The sequence below is a fragment of the Rhinatrema bivittatum genome, chromosome 4, assembly GCF_901001135.1.
Source record: "Rhinatrema bivittatum chromosome 4, aRhiBiv1.1, whole genome shotgun sequence".
NCBI classification, from domain to species: Eukaryota; Metazoa; Chordata; class Amphibia; order Gymnophiona; family Rhinatrematidae; genus Rhinatrema; species Rhinatrema bivittatum.
In genome coordinates this window covers 89,416,950-89,436,048 of record NC_042618.1, presented here as the reverse complement: position 1 = coordinate 89,436,048, position 19,099 = coordinate 89,416,950, and the positions used below count along the sequence as shown (strand labels likewise).

At 46.3% G+C, this 19,099-nt stretch overlaps 1 protein-coding gene across 2 annotated transcripts in view; it reads left to right on the top strand.

Annotated features, from left to right (window-relative positions):
• PRPF39 (pre-mRNA processing factor 39) overlaps nt 1–18,684 on the top strand; it is a 192,117-nt gene extending 173,433 nt beyond the window's left edge. For both annotated transcript variants that reach the window (XM_029598474.1, XM_029598473.1), the window contains 3 exons: nt 6,383–6,457; nt 16,967–17,081; nt 17,479–18,684. In XM_029598474.1, coding sequence (XP_029454334.1) covers nt 6,383–6,457; nt 16,967–17,081; nt 17,479–17,535 — 247 coding nt within the window. In that variant the 3' untranslated portion in view covers nt 17,536–18,684. The remainder of the gene's footprint in view (nt 1–6,382; nt 6,458–16,966; nt 17,082–17,478) is intronic.
• Nucleotides 18,685–19,099: the final 415 nt, after the last annotated feature.

Sequence of the window (19,099 nt, the reverse complement as noted above, 5' to 3'; positions counted from 1 at the left end):
CCATGGAAAAGTTATATCCTCTCCCGGAGGATTTCCTGGAGTTGATCAAAGTCCCGAAGGTGGATTCAGCGGTGTCGGCAGTGACCAAAAGGACGACGATCCCGGTGACGGGGGGCACTGCCCTGCGGGATACGCAGGATAGAAAATTGGAGGTCTACCTCAAGCGAGTTTTTGAAGTGTCAGCTTTGGGAATCCGCGCTGCTGCATGTTGCTCTTTGGCGCAGAAGGCAAGTCTGCGCTGGGTTCAGCAGCTCCTCACATCTCAAGATTTGCCACCGGAGGCGGCTCAGCAGGCGGATCGTCTGGAATCCACCATTGCGTATGGAGCTGACACCCTTTACGACCTGTTCCGCGTATTGGCCAGGTCCATGGTCTCCGTGGTTTCCGCTAGGCGCCTTCTATGGCTACGCAACTGGGTGGCGGATACCTCCTCCAAGTCCAGTCTGGGCTCGCTCCCCTTCAAGGGCAGGTATCTCTTCGGGGAGGACATTGACCAGCTCATCAAGTCACTGGGGGAGAACCCAGTACACAGGTTGCCAGAAGACCGGCGGCGGGGCTCCAGGTCCTTTACGCCCAGCAGGGCCCGTTACCGAGGCCAACAGCGTCGCTATCGAGGGTACAGGCAGCAGGGACAAAGTCCCAGGTACCCGTCCTCCAGGTCGCAGTCCTGGCAGCGTTCCTTTCGTGGCCGCCGGCCCACGAGGGACGGGGCGGGCCAGGGGAGCTCGTCTATGTCTGCCCAATGATGCCGAAGCCGCCCACTCCTCAACCCCATGGATCGGGGGACGGATCTCTCTCTTCTACGAGGAGTGGGTGTGCATCACCTCCGACCAGTGGGTCCTCGACATCTTAAGGAACGGCTACGCTTTGGAGTTTGCCCGACGCCCACGTGACAGGTTTCTCTTTTCTCCGTGCGGCTCCGCACTCAAGAGGTTGGCAGTGCAACACACCTTGGACAGACTCTTGAGCCTCGGGGCCATCGCGCCCGTCCCCTTCGGAGAGGTGGGCTCGGGCCACTATTCGATTTACTTCGTCGTGCCCAAAAAGGACGGCTCCTTCCGTCCAATCCTGGACCTCAAGGAGATCAACAAGTCCCTACGGATTCCTCGCTTTCGCATGGAAACGCTGCAGTCAGTGATTGCGGCGGTTCACCAAGGGGAGTTCTTAGCCTCCCTCGATCTGACAGAGGCTTATCTCCACGTCCCTATCCTCAAGGCGCATCGAAGGTTCCTTCGCTTCAAAGTCCTGGATCGCCATTTCCAATTCCAAGCCCTCCCCTTCGGGCTGGCGACAGCTCCGCGGACCTTTACAAAGATCATGGTGGTGGTTGCAGCTGCTCTGAGACGGGAGGGAATTCTGGTCCATCCTTACCTGGACGATTGGCTCATCAGAGCGAAGTCCTTCTCTCTGGGAGTGACGGTGGTTTCCAGGGTAGTGCAGTTCCTCCAGTCCTTGGGCTGGGTGGTGAATTTTGCCAAGAGCTCCCTCACACCTTCACAGCAGTTGGACTTTCTGGGAGCACACTTCGATACCCTTCAGGGCAAGGTCTTCTTGCGTCGGGACAGAGTACACTCCCTCTGAGAGCAGGTTCAGCGTTTCTCTGGATTACCACAACCCACGTCTTGGGACTACCTGCAGCTCCTGGGAACCATGGCCTCCACGATCGACCTTGTCCCATGGGCTTTTGCGCATCTCCGCCCGTTGCAAGCTGCTCTTCTGTCACTCTGGAAGCCGGTCTCCAGGGACTATGACATGGTGCTGCCCCTTCCCCAGGCAGCCAGGGACAGCTTGACCTGGTGGCTAGATCCGAGTCACCTAGCCCAGGGTACCTCGCTGGAAACACCGCATTGGGTGGTGGTCACCACCGATGCCAGCCTATCCGGATGGGGGGTGGTTTGCGAACTGCAGTCAGCGCAGGGGCGGTGGACGACGGAACAGGCATCCTGGCCGATAAATCGCCTGGAAAACAAGGGCTGTGCGCCTGGCGCTCATTCACTTCCTGCCACTGGTTCGGAATCGAGCAGTAAGAGTCCTGTCGGACAATGCGACAGCAGTAGCATACATCAATCGCCAGGGGGGCACAAGGAGCCAGCACATGTCCATCGAAGCATGCTGCCTCATGGCGTGGGCGGAAAAGCATCTAGTGTGTCTAGCAGCGTCCCACATCGCAGGCGTAGACAACATTCAAGCCGACTATCTGAGTCGTCAGCATCTGGATCCTGGGGAGTGGTCCCTCTCCGACGCCATGCACCTCCTGCGGATCCGCTGGGGGGCTCCACGGCTGGATCTCATGGCCACGGCTCTCAATGCCAAAGCTCCTCAGTTCTACAGCCGGCGGTGGGAGCGAGGGGCGGAAGGAGTGGACACCCTAGTGCTCCCTTGGCCGGAACACATTCTACGTCTTTCCCCCTTGGCCCCTAGTGGGCAAGGTCCTGCGGAGAATAGAACGTCATCGGGGTCCCGTCATTCTGGTGGCTCCCGAGTGGCCACGGCATCCCTGGTTCGTGGATCTGCTCCACCTGGCATTGGAAGGCCCGATTCGTCTAAGTCATCTCCCTCGATTGCTTCATCAAGGTCCAGTATTCTTCGACCAGGCAGAACGCTTTTGTCTTGCGGCCTGGCTTTTGAACGGCGCCGTCTCTGGCGAAAAGGATACCCGGAGGCCGTAGTGTCTACCCTTTTGAAGGCTAGAAAGACCTCGACGTCGGCAACCTACGTGAGGGTCTGGAAGGCGTTTGAGACCTGGTGCACCAAGCGTCATATTCATACTTCGGGGGCTTCCATCACTCAGATTCTGGCGTTTCTTCAGGATGGTCTGGATAAAGGGCTCGCCTACAACTCCTTACGGGTGCAGGTAGCCGCCCTGGGCTCGCTTCTTCAGTATACGGGCCACTCATCTCTCCTGGGACAACCGGATGTCGCTCGTTTTCTCAAGGGGGTCAAGCATGTGCGGCCTCCGCTCAGGGACCCCTTTCCTTCGTGGAGTCTTAATCTGGTCCTCTGCTTCCTTGCAGGTCCCCCCTTCGAGCCTCTCGCCAGTGCAACCACAAAAGACATCACACTCAAGACTGTCTTTCTAGTGGCTATTACTTCGGCACGCCACATCTCAGAGCTTCAGGCACTCTCCTGCAGGGAACCTTATCTCAGGTTCTCGGACTCCGGGGTCTCACTACGCACGGTGCCCTCTTTCCTGCCCAAGGTCGTTTCATCGTTCCACTTGAATCAGACGGTGGAGCTTCCGTCTTTCTCAGTTGGAGAATCTGGTCAGCTTCGTGCTCTAGATGTCAAGTGGACTATCATTCGATACCTGGAGATCACGAACGAATTTCGGTCTTCTGATCACTTGTTTGTCCTGTGGTCAGGCCCGAGGAAAGGTTCTTCGGCTTCTAAAACGACGATCGCCCGATGGTTAAAGGAAGCCATCGTTTCAGCATATATAGGGTCGGGGTGCGACCCACCACGGGGAATCAAGGCTCATTCGCTCCATGCTCAAGCTGCATCCTGGGCAGAGCTACAGTCAGTTTCCCCGCAGGAGATCTGACGGGCAGCGACTTGGAAGTGTCTGCATACCTTCGCACGCCATTACAGACTACATCTCCCGTCTTCATCCGCCGGATATTTTGGAGACAGGGTGATTCGAGCAGGGCTTATTAGGCCCCACCCAGTGTAGGGAAGCTTTGGGACATCCCACTGTCTGGATTGATCCTGGTACGTACAGGGAAAAGAAAATTACTACTTACCCGATAATTTTCGTTCCTGTAGTACCAAGGATCAGTCCAGACACCCACCGCTGGTTCTTTGCTCGATATTGCTACCATTCTGACTGTATGTGCGAGTTTGCTCCTTTTGACTGCATGTGTTCAGTTCTTCCTTATTGTGGCTCCTCCTGAGACCCTACATTCTTTCGCTTTCGGGGTCTGGGGGCTAGTTCAATCTGCAAGTTCGGTAATTTGCAAGTTCGGTTCTGGCTATTTGCCTTCTTTACATACCTTGTTGTATTGTTTATACACTTGATCCAGTCTTATTCTGTTCTAGCTTTGATATTCTCTATACTGAACTCCTGTAGAGGGTGCTCTAGTACTTAAGGCAGCACCCTCCGAAGCCTTGTCTGACTCCATCTGCTGGACGGGGGACATAACCCACTGTCTGGACTGATCCTTGGTACTACAGGAACGAAAATTATCGGGTAAGTAGTAATTTTCTTTTCTGTGGACATTTAATACAAGGACAAGACAGAGACTAGGAAACCAGAGCTAAGCAGCCCCAAGCTGAGACGGGCTTATATGAGAGTGGCAGCTGAGTCATGTTGCAATATGGCTGACAGCAGGATCTCCAAACCATAAGAGGTTGAAAAATGGAGGCAGCATGAACATGATGTAATGTGGGCAGCACTGCAAGCAGTAACATCCCATAAGGGGCTGCCATCGTATGTTTAGGAAGCCCCAGCCATGTTCTTTTTGAATTGCTGACTTTTTCCGCAAGGCAAAAGAATGTGGTGATGATGCCATGATATTTTGTTGGGGAAGGGGGGCAAAATATCACAGGAGATCAGCCAAGAAGTTGGTATTTTGTGGGGGAGATAGATTAGCAGGGTCCTCCTTACATTAACTTGATGGTGACGTACAAGAATGCTGAGGCTTTCAGGTTCTTCAGTTGCTGGAAGGGGGTGCAGCTCCAGCAGGCTTCTCAAAGGCAAGATACTGGTAGTTCCAGATTAACTGAGAAGACCTTGATAGGTGGCTCTGAGTTTACAAGTTGGAGCAACTCTTTGGTTTCACAGGGTTCAAGGCTTGCTACTTTAAGACCTGGTCTTAGTGGAGAATCCAGCTCAATTCTGCCTTATGGCCTGGGCCTTGAAAGATTATTCAGGAAAGAATATCCCTCAGTAGTGATTTTTTTACCTTGCTGAAGACTCTCATAAATTCAATCTCATTGTTATATGTCCAAGTCTGGCATTTTTTGAGGATTGCTGTAAAAAAAAAAAAATGTTTTGTCCTGGTGAGCGGATATTACCGCCATTTTAATCTTTTTGTATAAGGGTTCAGATAAGGAATTAACTATCTCTTCCCTAAAGGTTCAAGTAAAAACTATCTTTTGCTACAGAGGTTGGATCAGGGGGATGCCAATAACTTCCCACCTGGAGGTTTTGCATTTTTTCTGGGGTGGGAAGGGGAGTAAATGTATTTCTCTCCTCCCCTTTTTTGGTGTCTGGTTGCTCAGTGGGACCTTAATTAGATTCTTATTGTTCTGCTAGGACCCCCTTCAAGTTGATTAAGTATGCTTCCCTGAAAGATCTTTTTTCAAGACTGTTTGGTGGCTGGCTTGCAGGGATCCTTAGCTACTGTTTTCTTTCACCCAGTGCATCTTTATTGCCTAAGGCTGAGCCTGTTTTTGTCAAGGTAAAGATGAATCCCTCCAGTTCTTGGATGGATGTCAAATTCTTCTTAGTTTGTAAGTTACTAATCTCTTTGAGAAGTCAGGTTGTTTGTGCTGTATAAAAGACCTTGAAAAGAATCCTTAGCTAGATAAATTAAGGGAAAAAATCCCTCAGCTTATTTACTAAAGGGTTCCAGAGACCCTTTGTATTCATTTGACGAGAGCTTGGGTGGAAGATAACTTGATCCACGGACATTTATAAGGCAGCCACTTGGTCTTCATTATATTCTTTTACTAAGCACTACAGGTTAGAAGTACAAGCTAAGCAAGATGCAACCTTTGGGAAATGAGTTCTTAGAACAGCCCTGTCTTCCCACACATTTGGACTACTATAGCAAGATAAAGGAGATATTTTATCTTACCTGTTAATTTCCATTCCTTGATTCCTGTTGAACTAATCCAAAGCCCTCCTAGTAAGTCAATGGTTCTATGGTGTTTTTATGGGTGGAAGTCTCAGGGTTGCAGAAGTATATTATTTATTTGGAGAAATCTGAGGATTGTCTTAACCTTCCTTCTGCTGTCAATTCTTTTTTTTCCCTGATATGTTGCAGGAGAAGAATTTGTTTTCAGAGGATTTTTTCATGTTGTCAGTTCACATGAGGGCTTATTTCTAGTTCCATTACTTTGACTACTGGCAATTATCTGTGCTGCACTATACTATATGTGGATGGTAAGGAGGACACTGAAAAAGCTTCTAGTTCTGTCTCCATCTGTTGATAGGGTTGTATAAACTGATGAATCTGTACTGGTCTAGCAGGATTCAAGGAAAGGAAATTATCAGGTAAGACAATTTCTCCTTTCCTTGGGTAAATGATTTTATCTGTAGAAATGCCCTTTGAAACTTACCCTACCTATGTACAGTTTTTTTTTCAGCATGGTTACTTTTCTTTGTTTAAAAAGTCAACTTGTTGAAAATTGTGTACAAGTCTGAGGTATCATTTTACAGGCTTTTGAATGCTTATGATGAACATCAGAAGCTTCTGCGAGAACAAGAATCCTTGAAAAGGAAAGCAGAAAACGGGTAAGTCATATGTATGATTTTAGAAATATTGAACAGGGCACTGGAAAGTTGCACTTGCAGATTTCATCAGGGTTTAAACATTTTTTTCAATATGCTTGCTTTTTAAGTAGTTTTGCTGCAATTTTCTTTAACATCTCAAGCTGGATCAAATCATGTTATGCCACCTGGAGCTACATATGCAGACAGCTGGGGATGTTTTTAGAGCATTAGTTGTGACAAGACAGCAAAGGGTAGGAGACGTTAAGTATCCACGACGATGTCAAGGGAGACATTCAGCAATAATGGTGAGCGAAGATGATATATGAAAACAAATATTTCATCCAATATCTCTCTGCAGACGTCAAGCTTAGCTTCAGTTTGTCTAACACACTTCTTCAAACAGCATTTCAATTTGATTGGATCACAAGCCATCCTTTGTTCATACATGTACAGTTAATGAATTGAGTGTGTACTTCAAGTAAACCTTTTATGATTTCTTATCCTCTCTTGAGGAAGCATGTGATGGTTGACTGTGTCAACCCTAATGTAAAAAAACTACAAAAATGAGAGCTTTACTGTGTTTTCTGGAGGAGCACTAACATAGTTCCAAAGCTATTATGTCAGCAGATTTCTATTTTCAAAGAGATGAGAGAGAAATTTGAGACTGGCAATGGAATCTTCCACAGGTTCAAATATTCAAGGTCAGTTGGGTAGAAGATGGAAAAGCTGCAATTTTAAAAATTGTTCTTTTCAGTTTATCTGTTATATATATACCATCTCTGGTGTGCATGGTTCTTTATAGATTTTACAGAATCTATTTTTATTTAGATTGATTAATCACCCATCCATATCTCTAAAGGATCTACAATAAGTATCACAGTCACAATAAGAAATATCAAAAAACCATTAAAAAATTAACAGGAAATATCCAAAAATATAAACCAGATTTTAAAAAATCACCATACTTCTCCCAACTACTAATCATTAAAAGCTATCTTAAATAAGAGCCTCTAAAACTTGCCTGAAACAAAGGAATCTGCTTATCAGTTTTGATGTTAAAAAAATATATATATATAACCTCTATTGCAGGGTCCTTGCAGTAAGCATTTTTCATGAAAACATAAAATGGGGAAAAATCTTATGGATACTTAGGACTTATACTACCTTCTATGTAAGCTAACTAACCCCATCTACATGATAATTCCTATAGTGCAGGGGTGGTCAACTTCAGTCCTTAAGAGCCACAAGCAGGCCTGGTTTTCAGGAGATCCATAATGAGCTCCTGGTTTTCAGGAGATCCATAACCAAGCTTTCCCATAACATCAACCTGCGAAATATCCCTGCCAATATCCCCTCAGTGGTAACACGCTAGAGAACTATATAGATCTTCTCTAGAAATCACATGATCTTTGGCAGTCTCTTATCTTCGGCAGTCTATCATTAAAACCCAGCCTCTAGCCTATATTAGGCACCGCTCATGTTAATTATGTTATTACCCCCTTATATCTTAATCCAAGTTAATTCGACCTGTTCATTGTAAGACATTTACTTGTCATTGTTGTTATTGTTTAAAATGTAAACCGAATTGATCAATAATTTTGTTATTGGAAAGTCGGTATAGAAAAATGCTAAATAAATAAATAAATAAAATAATGAATGTGTGAGATAAATTTGCATGCAAAGCCTCTATTGTTTGCAGATCTATTTCATGTATATTCATTATGAATATCCTGAAAACCAGGCCTGTTTATAGCTGTTGAGGATTTGGCCACGCTGTCATATTTTGTGTAAAAACGTTCTAAAATCTTGAAAATATAGAAACATAGAAATGACGGCAGAAGAAGACCAAATGGCCCATCCAGTCTGCCCAGCAAGCTTCACACATTTTTTCTCTCATACTTATCTGTTTCTCTTAGCTCTTGGTTCTATTTCCCTTCCACCCCCACCTTTAATGTAGAGAGCAGTGATGGAGCTGCATCCAAGTGAAATATCTAGCTTGATTAGTTAGGGGTAGTAGCCGCCGCAATAAGTAAGCTACACCCATGCTTATTTGTTTTACCCAGACTATGTTATACAGCCCTTATCGGTTGGTTTTCTTCTCCCCTGCCAATAAGCAAGCTACACCCATGCTTATTTGTTTTACCCAGACTATGTTATACAGCCCTTATTGGTTGTTTTTCTTCTCCCCTGCCGTTGAAGCAGGGAGCTATGCTGGATATGCGTGAAGTATGAGTTTTCTTTTTTTCTCCCCTGCCGTTGAAGCAGAGAGCTATGCTGGATATGCGTGAAGTAAAACCAAACAGCACTACATAACCCTAGTCTTCTAAAGTACCTTCTATAAATACATGGAAAAGAGTATAAAAATGAATGCAGAAAAATGTATATTAAGTATGCATTGAGGTGAAAAATATTTAGAAGACTTGGGCACTAGCCAAAAACTTTTTAGCAGCCAGAGAACATTTTTTTGGCTAATTATCTCATTTTTTTGTCAGCTTGTCTATTTAGTGGCAGTTTTTACTTTTTTGTACTTTATTTGTATGCCTTTCCTTGCCTGTCCAGACATGTTCCTTTCTCCTTTTCCTCTCATCATGGACTCTTTCGCTCCCCCAGCCCTTCTTACTACTTGCTTCCAAACACCCTCTTCCTTCTCCCTGTTCCAAGAATGCATCCACCCACTTCCTTTCCCTGTTTCCAAGTGCATGCCTGTCCATACTCTGCTTCCTTCTTTTCTACTCCAACTCAATTTCTTGGGCTAGCAAGTCCTGCTGACAGCCACTGACCTTTCGCAGCCCAGGCCCCACTGATGGCAGCCACCACAACACTCGCTGACCTTGTCAGGACCTGGGCAACCTGGTGACCAAAATGTTTTCAAGTCTGGCTGTGCAGTAGTTTGTAAATCACTAAACCCTAATCATAAGTTCCCTGTATGTACCAGGATCAGTCCAGACTGCTGGGTTATGCCTCCCGTCCAGCAGATGGAGTCAGAGAGAAACTGAAAAGGCACCACTGATATACCCTGGTGCGCCCCCTGCGATCCTTCAGTATATCTCTGACTCCAGCAGATGAGAGAGCATAACCTTGCGGTCCTGATCTCCTGTAAATTGAATTGTGAAGGGGTTTCCCTATCAGGTTTGATTAGTATATAGGAGAAATCCTGTGACTGGATCAAGGTAATACTTTGTACCTAATTTGGTACTGCTAATTTGGTACTGCTAATAGGAGCCGTAGCAGGCAAGGCAGGGCACTGCCCTACAGCCTTTTCCCGGGGTTTTCTTTCAGCCCTACCCAGTGAGAGGAGGGGAGAATTAATCGGTGGGCCGGTCACTCTCCCTCTCCGACTCCTGAGAAGTTTAATTCCTCGGAGAAAAAGTTTAGCCGGGTGCACTACACCCCCTACCGGCTCCACTAATAAATTGTTTGTGAGGTAGTTTGCTTAGCTGCCGGTGGCAGCGCTCTCAATAATAAAAAAAAAAAAAAAAACCGAGGTAATTTGGTCCCAGCCTGCTTTACTCACTGTGGTCTCCGGAAGGGGTGGCTTGTCACCCAGCCCCTGTTCGCGCCGTTTTTGGATTTTCTTAAAAAAAAAAAAAAAATGCCCCGAGGAACTGTTTGTGCGGCGTGTGGGGATCACGGCCGCCGGCTCTCCCGCGAGGGCCTTTGCTCCCGGTGTCTTCCCGGGGGTGAGGGCTCCTCGCGGGGGCCAGCCGCGGCCGGGGGCTCCCCTTCCCCTCGGCCTGGTGCACGGGCAGTGTCGGGCAGATCTCGGCAGTCCTCGCTGCCGATTCCGGGGGCGGCGGCCATTTTAAATGAGCTCGATGGCGACGCGATTTCCTCCGAAGAAGGGGAGGACCTCCCTCCTCTGTCCCCGCCGGACCTTAGCCCCCGCGGGCCAGATTTGCCACCTGGGGGAGCAAAAGGAGGTTCCTTGAAAAGACCTCATCCCTTTACCTCACAATTTGTTCTTTTGCTCCATAAGGCGTATATGGAAGCCGAAACGGAATGGGATCAGGGTAATCCTGGCCCAGCTAAGCAGGGAAGAGTTTCTACAGGTCTCTTTGGCTTGGGGGATCCAGCTCCGGCTCCTCCTAAACCTCCGCAGCAGGCTTCTCCGGCTCCCCCTCCAAAACCACAGCCTGCAGCTCCGGTTCCCCTTTCACAGGCTCCGTCCCCTCCGGATCCTGATACGGACGTGGGGGGTACGGACCCTGTTGACCCGGTTGAGGGAGATGATCCTCAGATTCTCCGGTTATTTCATAAGGAGGAATTGGATCCGTTGATTACTCATGTCCTTAGGGAACTAAAGATTCCAATACCCCAGATAGACTCAAATGCCCAGCCAGGGGATTTTGAATTGGATGGGCTCCGCACTCCCGCGCATGCTTTTCCTTTTCACAATAAACTGTTTCAGCTTGTGTCCCGGGAATGGGATAATCCGGAGGCAACTCTTAGAGTCAGCCGGGCTATGGATAAGCTTTACCCTCTCCCTACTGAATCCTTGGAGCTCCTTAGGGTGCCAAGGGTGGATTCGGCGGTCACTGCCATGGCAAAACATACCACCATTCCCGTAACAGGGGGTACGGCCCTTAGGGATCTTCAAGATCGGAAGTTGGAGACGTTGCTTAAACGCATTTTTGAGGTGTCAGCCTTGGGGGTACAGGTGGCAGTTTGCAGTTGCATGGTACAAAGGGCTACCCTTCGCTGGGTACAACAGATGTTGACATCTCAGGATCTGCCTCCGGATGAAGCAGAGCAGGCAAACCGCATAGAATCTGCGGTGGCTTATGCCGCAGATGCCTTCTATGACCTCCTCCGCACTTCGGCCCGGTCTATGTCTTCGGCAGTGTCGGCTCTGAGGTTACTCTGGCTGCGTCACTGGGCAGCAGATTCTTCCTCCAAGGCCCAACTCGGTTCCTTTCCCTTTCGGGGAAAACTGTTATTTGGCACCGAGTTAGAAGACCTTATCCGGTCTTTGGGGGAGAATAAGGTGTTCAAGTTACCAGAGGACAGGCCTAGATTTTTTCGCCCTTCGGGTACTTTTCGCGGACGATTTCGCGGGCAGCGACGTTTTCGATCGGGGAGGGGCTCCTCCTTTGCTACAAGGCAGCCATCTACGCGCTCCCAGTCATGGACTCCTTCCTTTCGTGGTAGAAGGCCGGCCCGCGCAGGGGCGTCTCATACCTTCGCCACCTCTAAAGCGGCTCAATGAAGGGACGCCGGTCCATTCCTCCGTCCCGGAGGTCGGAGGACGACTCTCTTACTTTCGGGAGGAATGGGCCACAATTACCACGGACCAATGGGTCCTCGACATTATCGCTCACGGATACGCCTTAGATTTTGCAAAACCCCTGCGCGATTTGTTTCTAATCTCTCCCAGCGGTTCTCTGGTAAAGCAACAACGAATTGCTCAGACACTGGAGCGGTTACAGGAGCTGGGAGCGATAGTGCCAGTGCCGCCCGCCGAACAGTGCACAGGCCGTTATTCCATCTATTTCATCGTTCCCAAAAAGGAGGGCACGTTCCGGCCGATTCTGGATCTCAAGCGGGTCAACAGGGCTTTGCGCATACCGCGGTTTCGGATGGAGACCCTGCGCTCGGTCATCGCCGCGGTACACAAAGGCGAGTATTTGGCTTCCTTAGATCTCACGGAGGCTTACTTGCACATAGGAATCCAAGAGTTCCATCAAAGATTTCTGCGCTTTATGGTCCTGGGATCTCATTTCCAGTTCTGCGCTCTTCCGTTCGGTCTGGCGACAGCTCCGAGAGTGTTCACCAAGGTAATGGTGGTCGTGGCGGCGAGTCTTCGGAGAGACGGAGTGTTGGTACACCCTTATTTGGACGACTGGCTCATTCGGGCGAAATCGCGCCGTCTCTGCGAAGCCGCAATTCAGGCAGTTCTCCATCGCCTCCACTCCTTGGGGTGGGTAGTCAATTACCCCAAGAGCCATCTGATTCCCTCCCAGAATTTGGAATTTCTGGGCGCCTCGTTCGATACCGAAGTGGGGAAGGTTTTCCTGCCACGGGCAAGGATGGAGCGGCTGATGGCGCACGTTCGCCGTCTCCTCGCCCTTTCCTTGCCAGTGGTATGGGATTACTTACAGGTCCTTGGATATATGGCGTCCACTCTGGATTTGGTTCCGTGGTCTTTTGCGCATATGCGGCCGCTACAGAGGGCCCTTCTGTCTCGTTGGGACCCCAAATCGGAAGAGTTTCAGATACCTTTGCCACTCTTACCCCCAGCACGGACCAGTCTGCAGTGGTGGTTGGATCCGGTCCACTTGCTCCAAGGTACCGATTTGGAGCCACCCCAATGGATTATTGTCACGACCGATGCCAGTCTGACGGGCTGGGGAGCAGTTTGTCAGTCTCAGTCTGCTCAGGGACGTTGGACGCCTTCTCAAACCAAGTGGTCTATCAATCGTTTGGAAACAAGGGCGGTTCGCCTAGCGATACAACATTTTCTGCCTTTGATTCGGGACAGAGCAGTTCGGGTTTTGTCCGACAACGCAACCACGGTAGCGTATATAAATCGGCAAGGCGGTACACGGAGTCTACCGGTGGCAACCGAAGCCAGCCAATTGATGGTGTGGGCAGAGCAGCACCTGTCTCGGATTGCGGCGTCTCACATCGCAGGAGTCGACAACGTTCAAGCAGACTATCTCAGCCGGCAACGACTAGATCCGGGAGAGTGGGAACTATCTCCCGAGGCACTCAGACTCATCTGCCGCCGGTGGGGAACTCCACGGTTGGACCTCATGGCAACTCGTTTGAATGCCAAGGCAGCTCGCTTCTTCAGTCGCAGAAGGGAACACGGGTCGGAGGGCGTGGACGCGCTAGTTCTTCCCTGGCCCGCGCACGTTCTTCTGTATGTGTTTCCACCGTGGCCGTTGGTGGGGAAAATATTGCGGCGAATAGAATCCCACACGGGACCCGTCGTTCTCGTAGCCCCGGAGTGGCCAAGGAGGCCGTGGTTCGCCGACCTCATCAATCTAGCGGTGGACGGCCCCTTGCGTCTCGGGCATCTGCCTCGGCTCCTTCGGCAGGGTCCAGTATTTTTCGACCAGGCCGATCGCTTTTGTCTAGCGGCTTGGCTTATGAGAGGCGGCAATTGAGAAAGAAAGGATATCCGGAGTCGGTCATTACTACTCTTCTGCAGGCTCGTAAACCCTCTACCTCGGTTGCTTATGTCAGGGTATGGAGAGTTTTTGACTCCTGGTGTCAGGGTCTGGAGGTGCCGTCGCGGAAGGCTACGGTGTCTCATATTCTGACTTTTTTGCAAGAGGGTCTAAAGAAGGGTTTATCTTATAATTCTCTGCGTGTGCAGGTGGCAGCCTTAGGCTGTTACCGCGGTAAACTTGACGGAATTTCCATTGCCATGCATCCGGACGTTGCACGATTTTTAAAAGGAGTTAAGCATTTGCGACCCCCGGTACGACCTATCTGTCCTTCTTGGAGTTTAAATTTGGTTCTCCGGGGTCTTTGTACTTCTCCGTTTGAACCCCTACGAAGGGCTACTCTCAAGGATCTCACTCTCAAAACTGTTTTTCTCGTCGCTATTTGTTCAGCTCGCCGAATCTCGGAACTTCAGGCGTTGTCTTGTAGGGAACCTTTTCTCCGTATTTCTAATTCGGGGGTTTCTCTACGTACCGTTCCCTCGGTTTTGCCTAAGGTAGTTTCCGCTTTTCACGTCAATCAGACGGTGGACCTACCGGCTTTTGCGGTTGACGGAGCGGAGGCGTCGCGGCAACCGGAACTTCGCAAGTTGGATGTTCGAAGGACGCTCTTGCGGTACCTGGACGTTACCAACCCTTTTCGGTTGTCTGATCATCTGTTTGTCTTGTGGGGTGGTCCAAAGAAAGGGAATAAAGCTTCGAAAGCTACGATAGCACGCTGGTTGAAAGAGGCGATTGTTTCTACTTACATTTCCCAAGGTCGCGCCGTTCCGGAGGGTCTTAAGGCTCATTCTCTGCGCTCCCAGGCGGCGTCTTGGGCAGAGAGTGGTTTTATTTCCTCACAGGAAATTTGCCGAGCGGCTACTTGGAAGACGTTGCACACCTTTGCGAGACATTACCGTTTGGACGTGCGCGCTCCGACGGTGGACTCCTTTGGCAGTGGTGTGCTTCGTGCAGTACTGTCAGGGTCCCACCCCGTTTAGGGCAGCTTGGGTACTTCCCAGCAGTCTGGACTGATCCTGGTACGTACAGGGAAAGGAAAATTAGGACTTACCTGATAATTTTCATTCCTGTAGTACCAAGGATCAGTCCAGACGCCCGCCCATATCAGTGAAGAGTATAAAGTCTCGCAACTGTTGTTCTTTTTTCGGGTTCCGTTTTTACGGGTACTTGTTCTTTTTTGTATGGTTGACTGCATGGTTTCCTCGTTTTCCACATGTTCATACTTTTCATCTTTATCTTGATCTAGTCACAGAGTTTGCCATAGTTTTCTAATTTTCATACTGCTTTGTTATGGATTATACTGAAGGATCGCAGGGGGCGCACCAGGGTATATCAGTGGTGCCTTTTCAGTTTCTCTCTGACTCCATCTGCTGGACGGGAGGCATAACCCAGCAGTCTGGACTGATCCTTGGTACTACAGGAATGAAAATTATCAGGTAAGTCCTAATTTTCCTATATTTTTATTACAATATGTTCATACACATGAAAATTATACACATTTTTTTAAAAATGTCTTGTTCTCAATTTACAATATCATTCACAAAAATCCAACATACTCATAAAACAACCCAAATACACCAAATGTACATTGTTACCCCAGCTACAAAATGTCACCTACCCCTCACACATACTATTACCCTCTATCCCAAGGTATCACAGCCACAAATCACATACATTCACACATCAGACATACTCATACACTCACATTTTACATTCTAAAATAGTTGCATGTAATACATACAAAGACCCAATTTTATTAACGGCATACAACCTCCCAGTTTTCTTTTCCCAACAAGATACAAAAACGGGGAGTATGTTACCCCTCTGTATAAGAACTAATACCACATCACAATAAAAGAGGTAACCAGTATATCACTAAATATTAATCATACGGAGGGATAACATACTCCCTGTTTTTGTACCTTATTTGGAAAAGAAAATTGGGAGGTTGTATGTAGTTAATGAAATTGGGTCTTTGTATGTATTACGTGCAACTATTTTAGAATACAAAATGTGAGTATGTGATTTGTGGCTGTGATACTTTGGATAGAAGGTAATTAGTATTATTTATTTATTTTATTTCGAAGTTTTTTATATACCGCGGCACGTTAATAACATCACCTCGGTTCACAATCAACAGTAAATTAGCAACAAGCTTTACAATCAAAAAGCTTGTTGCCTTTTTGATTGTAAAGCTTGTTGCCTCGGAGGGAACGGAGGTAGGCCGAGCAGCCTACCTCCGTTCCCTCCGAGGCCGCTCCGAAATCGGAGCGGCCTCGGAGGGAACGGAGGTAGGCTGCTCGGCGCGCGCCGGCTATACGGAATCGATAGCCTTGCGCGCGCCGATCCCGGATTTTAGCGGATACGCGCGGCTACGCGTGTATCTACTAAAATCCAGCGTACTTTTGTTGGCGCCTGATGCGCCAACAAAAGTACGCCAAATCACGCTATTTGAAAATCTACCCCTCTCTGTTGAAAATACTGATAATATATTCCCAACTGATCTATTTGGGGAAGCATCTAAAATCCCAAAAGATCTATTGGAGAAGCAGTACAAGTAATGGGTATTTGAGAAAATGGAGCAAGATCATTGTGAGTATGCTTGTTTTGAGGTTCTGCTTGAATTTTTTGTGGCAGGGTTCAAGACACAGATCAGTGGGCATTTTGTTCCAGATATTGGTTCCCCCAATAGTGAAAGCGCAGTCTCTTGTAGAAACGTGTTTGATGTGTTTAAGTGAAGAGGACGCAAGTTTGGCTTGGTGTATTTTTCTTATTGGTCTCTTTGACGTGTTGAATAGGAATTGATCGGAGAACCATTGCATATCTTGGTTGTAAATAGACTTATGGATGAGGGAGAGAACTTTGAATAGAATCCTTGATGCTACCGGCAGCCAGTGAAGGTACATGAGCACAGGTGTGATGTGTTCATGGCGGTGGATATTAGTAAGTAAGCGAGCAGCTGCGTTTTGAAGCATCTGTAATGGTTGTATGGAGTTTTTAGGGAGACCTAGTAGGATGGCATTGCAGTATGTGTGAGAGGTAGGTGTCATTTTGTAGCTGGGGTAACAATGTACATTTGGTGTATTTGGGTTGTTTTAGGAGTATGTTGGATTTTTGTGAATATATAGAGAACAAGAAATTTTAAAAATGTTATATAATTTTCATATGTAAGAACATTGTAATAAAAATCTTATGAATAATATTTAATGATATACTGGATACCTCTATAATTGTGATGTGATATTAGTTCTTATACAGAGGGGTAACATACTCCCTGTTTTTGTACCCTGTGCAATAGTTTGTTACAGTAAGTGGTAATTTAATATCATATACTAAAAATGAATATTGAATGTTGTAGATCTGAAGAGCCAGATGAGAAGAAACCACATATAGAAGATGCAACTATTTCTTCTCAGATGAGTGGAGACATGCAGGGAAGTCAAGATGCTTATAACTACGGTTCCTGGTATGAGGTAGATGATGGGAACTTTTATTTTGGAGGGTGAAGAGGACAAATTAAATAATTGTATAAATATTAAATATTGTCATTCAATTATTTGGATACTGGCTTGTTTCATATTTGTAGTACTGCTACTCCTGCCTGGGCTGATTTTAGATCATGTATTTATAACCTGATCTGTCAAAGGTTGTTTAGCTACTAAAACTAATTCCATATTTCCTATGCATCCTCTGCATAGGAAATATGACCCCCATAAATACTACAAAAGAATAACTGTGTGGTTGCTGTGATGACGGGCTTAAATGTGTAAGTTGATGTGTTTCTAGAATGAAAAAGTATTGGAAATAGGAATCGTTTATTGGTTTGTAAATTTTTGTCTTCCTACAAACAATGTTTCTTTTTCTTTTCAGTACAACTATCAGAATCATTGGAATTATGGGCAGTATTATCCTTCCTCTTCTACTTGACTGAAAGAGCCAAAGTCTAATTTTTTGAGTTTCAACAAAACCTAAGTGATTGCATATATTTTTTTTAAATTAGAGATGAATACAAAAGTAAACTCTGTAATATATGAACTTAATTTGTCTCCCTGTTTCTAATGAATACACATGCTAATATTCTAGTCAGAGGACGTCATTTTTATTTTATCCATGCAAGAATGTTGGTGTACATTACTAGCTAGATAACGAAACTGATTTGGTATTTTGTAGTCATCTTTATTGTATTGTATTGCAAATGTTCCATCCTTGAGCACTGAAAATCTAGATTCTGTATAGTTTAAAAAAAAAAAAAACAACTTTGGGATGGCTAGAAGTCTTAGGCCTTGTGTTTATAAAGTACTGGTGAGAAATTCTCTGTTCTGACAGAGCCCTGCCTTTTCTTTTCATAAGCCTTCACCTTTTCCCATAGGTAGTACTTCAGTCTGCTGTGTTACATGAGTATACAGACTTTGACATAAACTGAAGAACATCGAAGTGGTTTATTGCATCCTACTATGATCTACAATTATATTTGTTTCAGTAAGATTGAGAGTGGGGGTGGGGGAGACATGGATATGTACAATTATGCCTAGATCCTTGTAAAACAAATATACAGCATAGTACAGGCTGAGCAGAAAAAATTTTTTTGAAACATTGCTGTTAGATCTGTATGTGTCTACATTTGTCATAAAATGCACATAAATGTGAAGGGATTTCTGAATTTCTACCCATGTTTCTTAAAGTCTTTTTTTGTGTGCCTATCTCTGCTATGCCAGAAATCTTTTACAAGAACTTCCAGCTACCTGATGCTGCATGTACACAACAGAAGGGAGCTGAACATTTTAAAGAAAAATGTTCCCATTTCCCCTTAAACATATAGCATTTCTGACATTAGTGATGTCCTAAACCAACTCCAGCTGTGTGCCAGGAAGACAAATTTTCAGTATAACTTATTCTGGTTTTTCAATCAGTTGCACATAAACTGTTTTGCAAGGAAAAATGCTGAATTAACACAGATTTTAAAAAATGTTGAACAGGATTTTGTATTTAGAAGTTTGTGTACAGGTTGTAAACAAGGTTTTCATTTCATTGTGATAAAATGTTTCTGATTCATAATAAAGAAAACATTGTGCAGTAGTTCTCATTTCTTCTGCTTTGCTATTATTGCTTGCTTGTGTTGAAAGATGTCCTATTTGATGTATTTAAAATATTTTATTTCTTTTAGTATCCTGCACAGAAAAAATGAATTGTACAGTTTACAGCTTTTCTAAACATCATTTTATAAAAATGGATTGATTAAAATATGCAGTTGAAAGATTTGATTCTGTGGGACTCAGCTTTCATCAGAAAAAGTAAACATCTGAAGCAGGCTTCTCTTTATGGTATAGAATCTAGTAGATGATGTAACTTTCCAAAAGATATACGGTTAAATCAGAAATGTAGAATATTAATTTCTCAATTGGAAGAAACTTGCAAGCACAATCCAGTCACAAATTTCATGGAGATTGATCAGTCAGTCTCTTGATTTCTGTAATATAGGATGGGGTAGTAA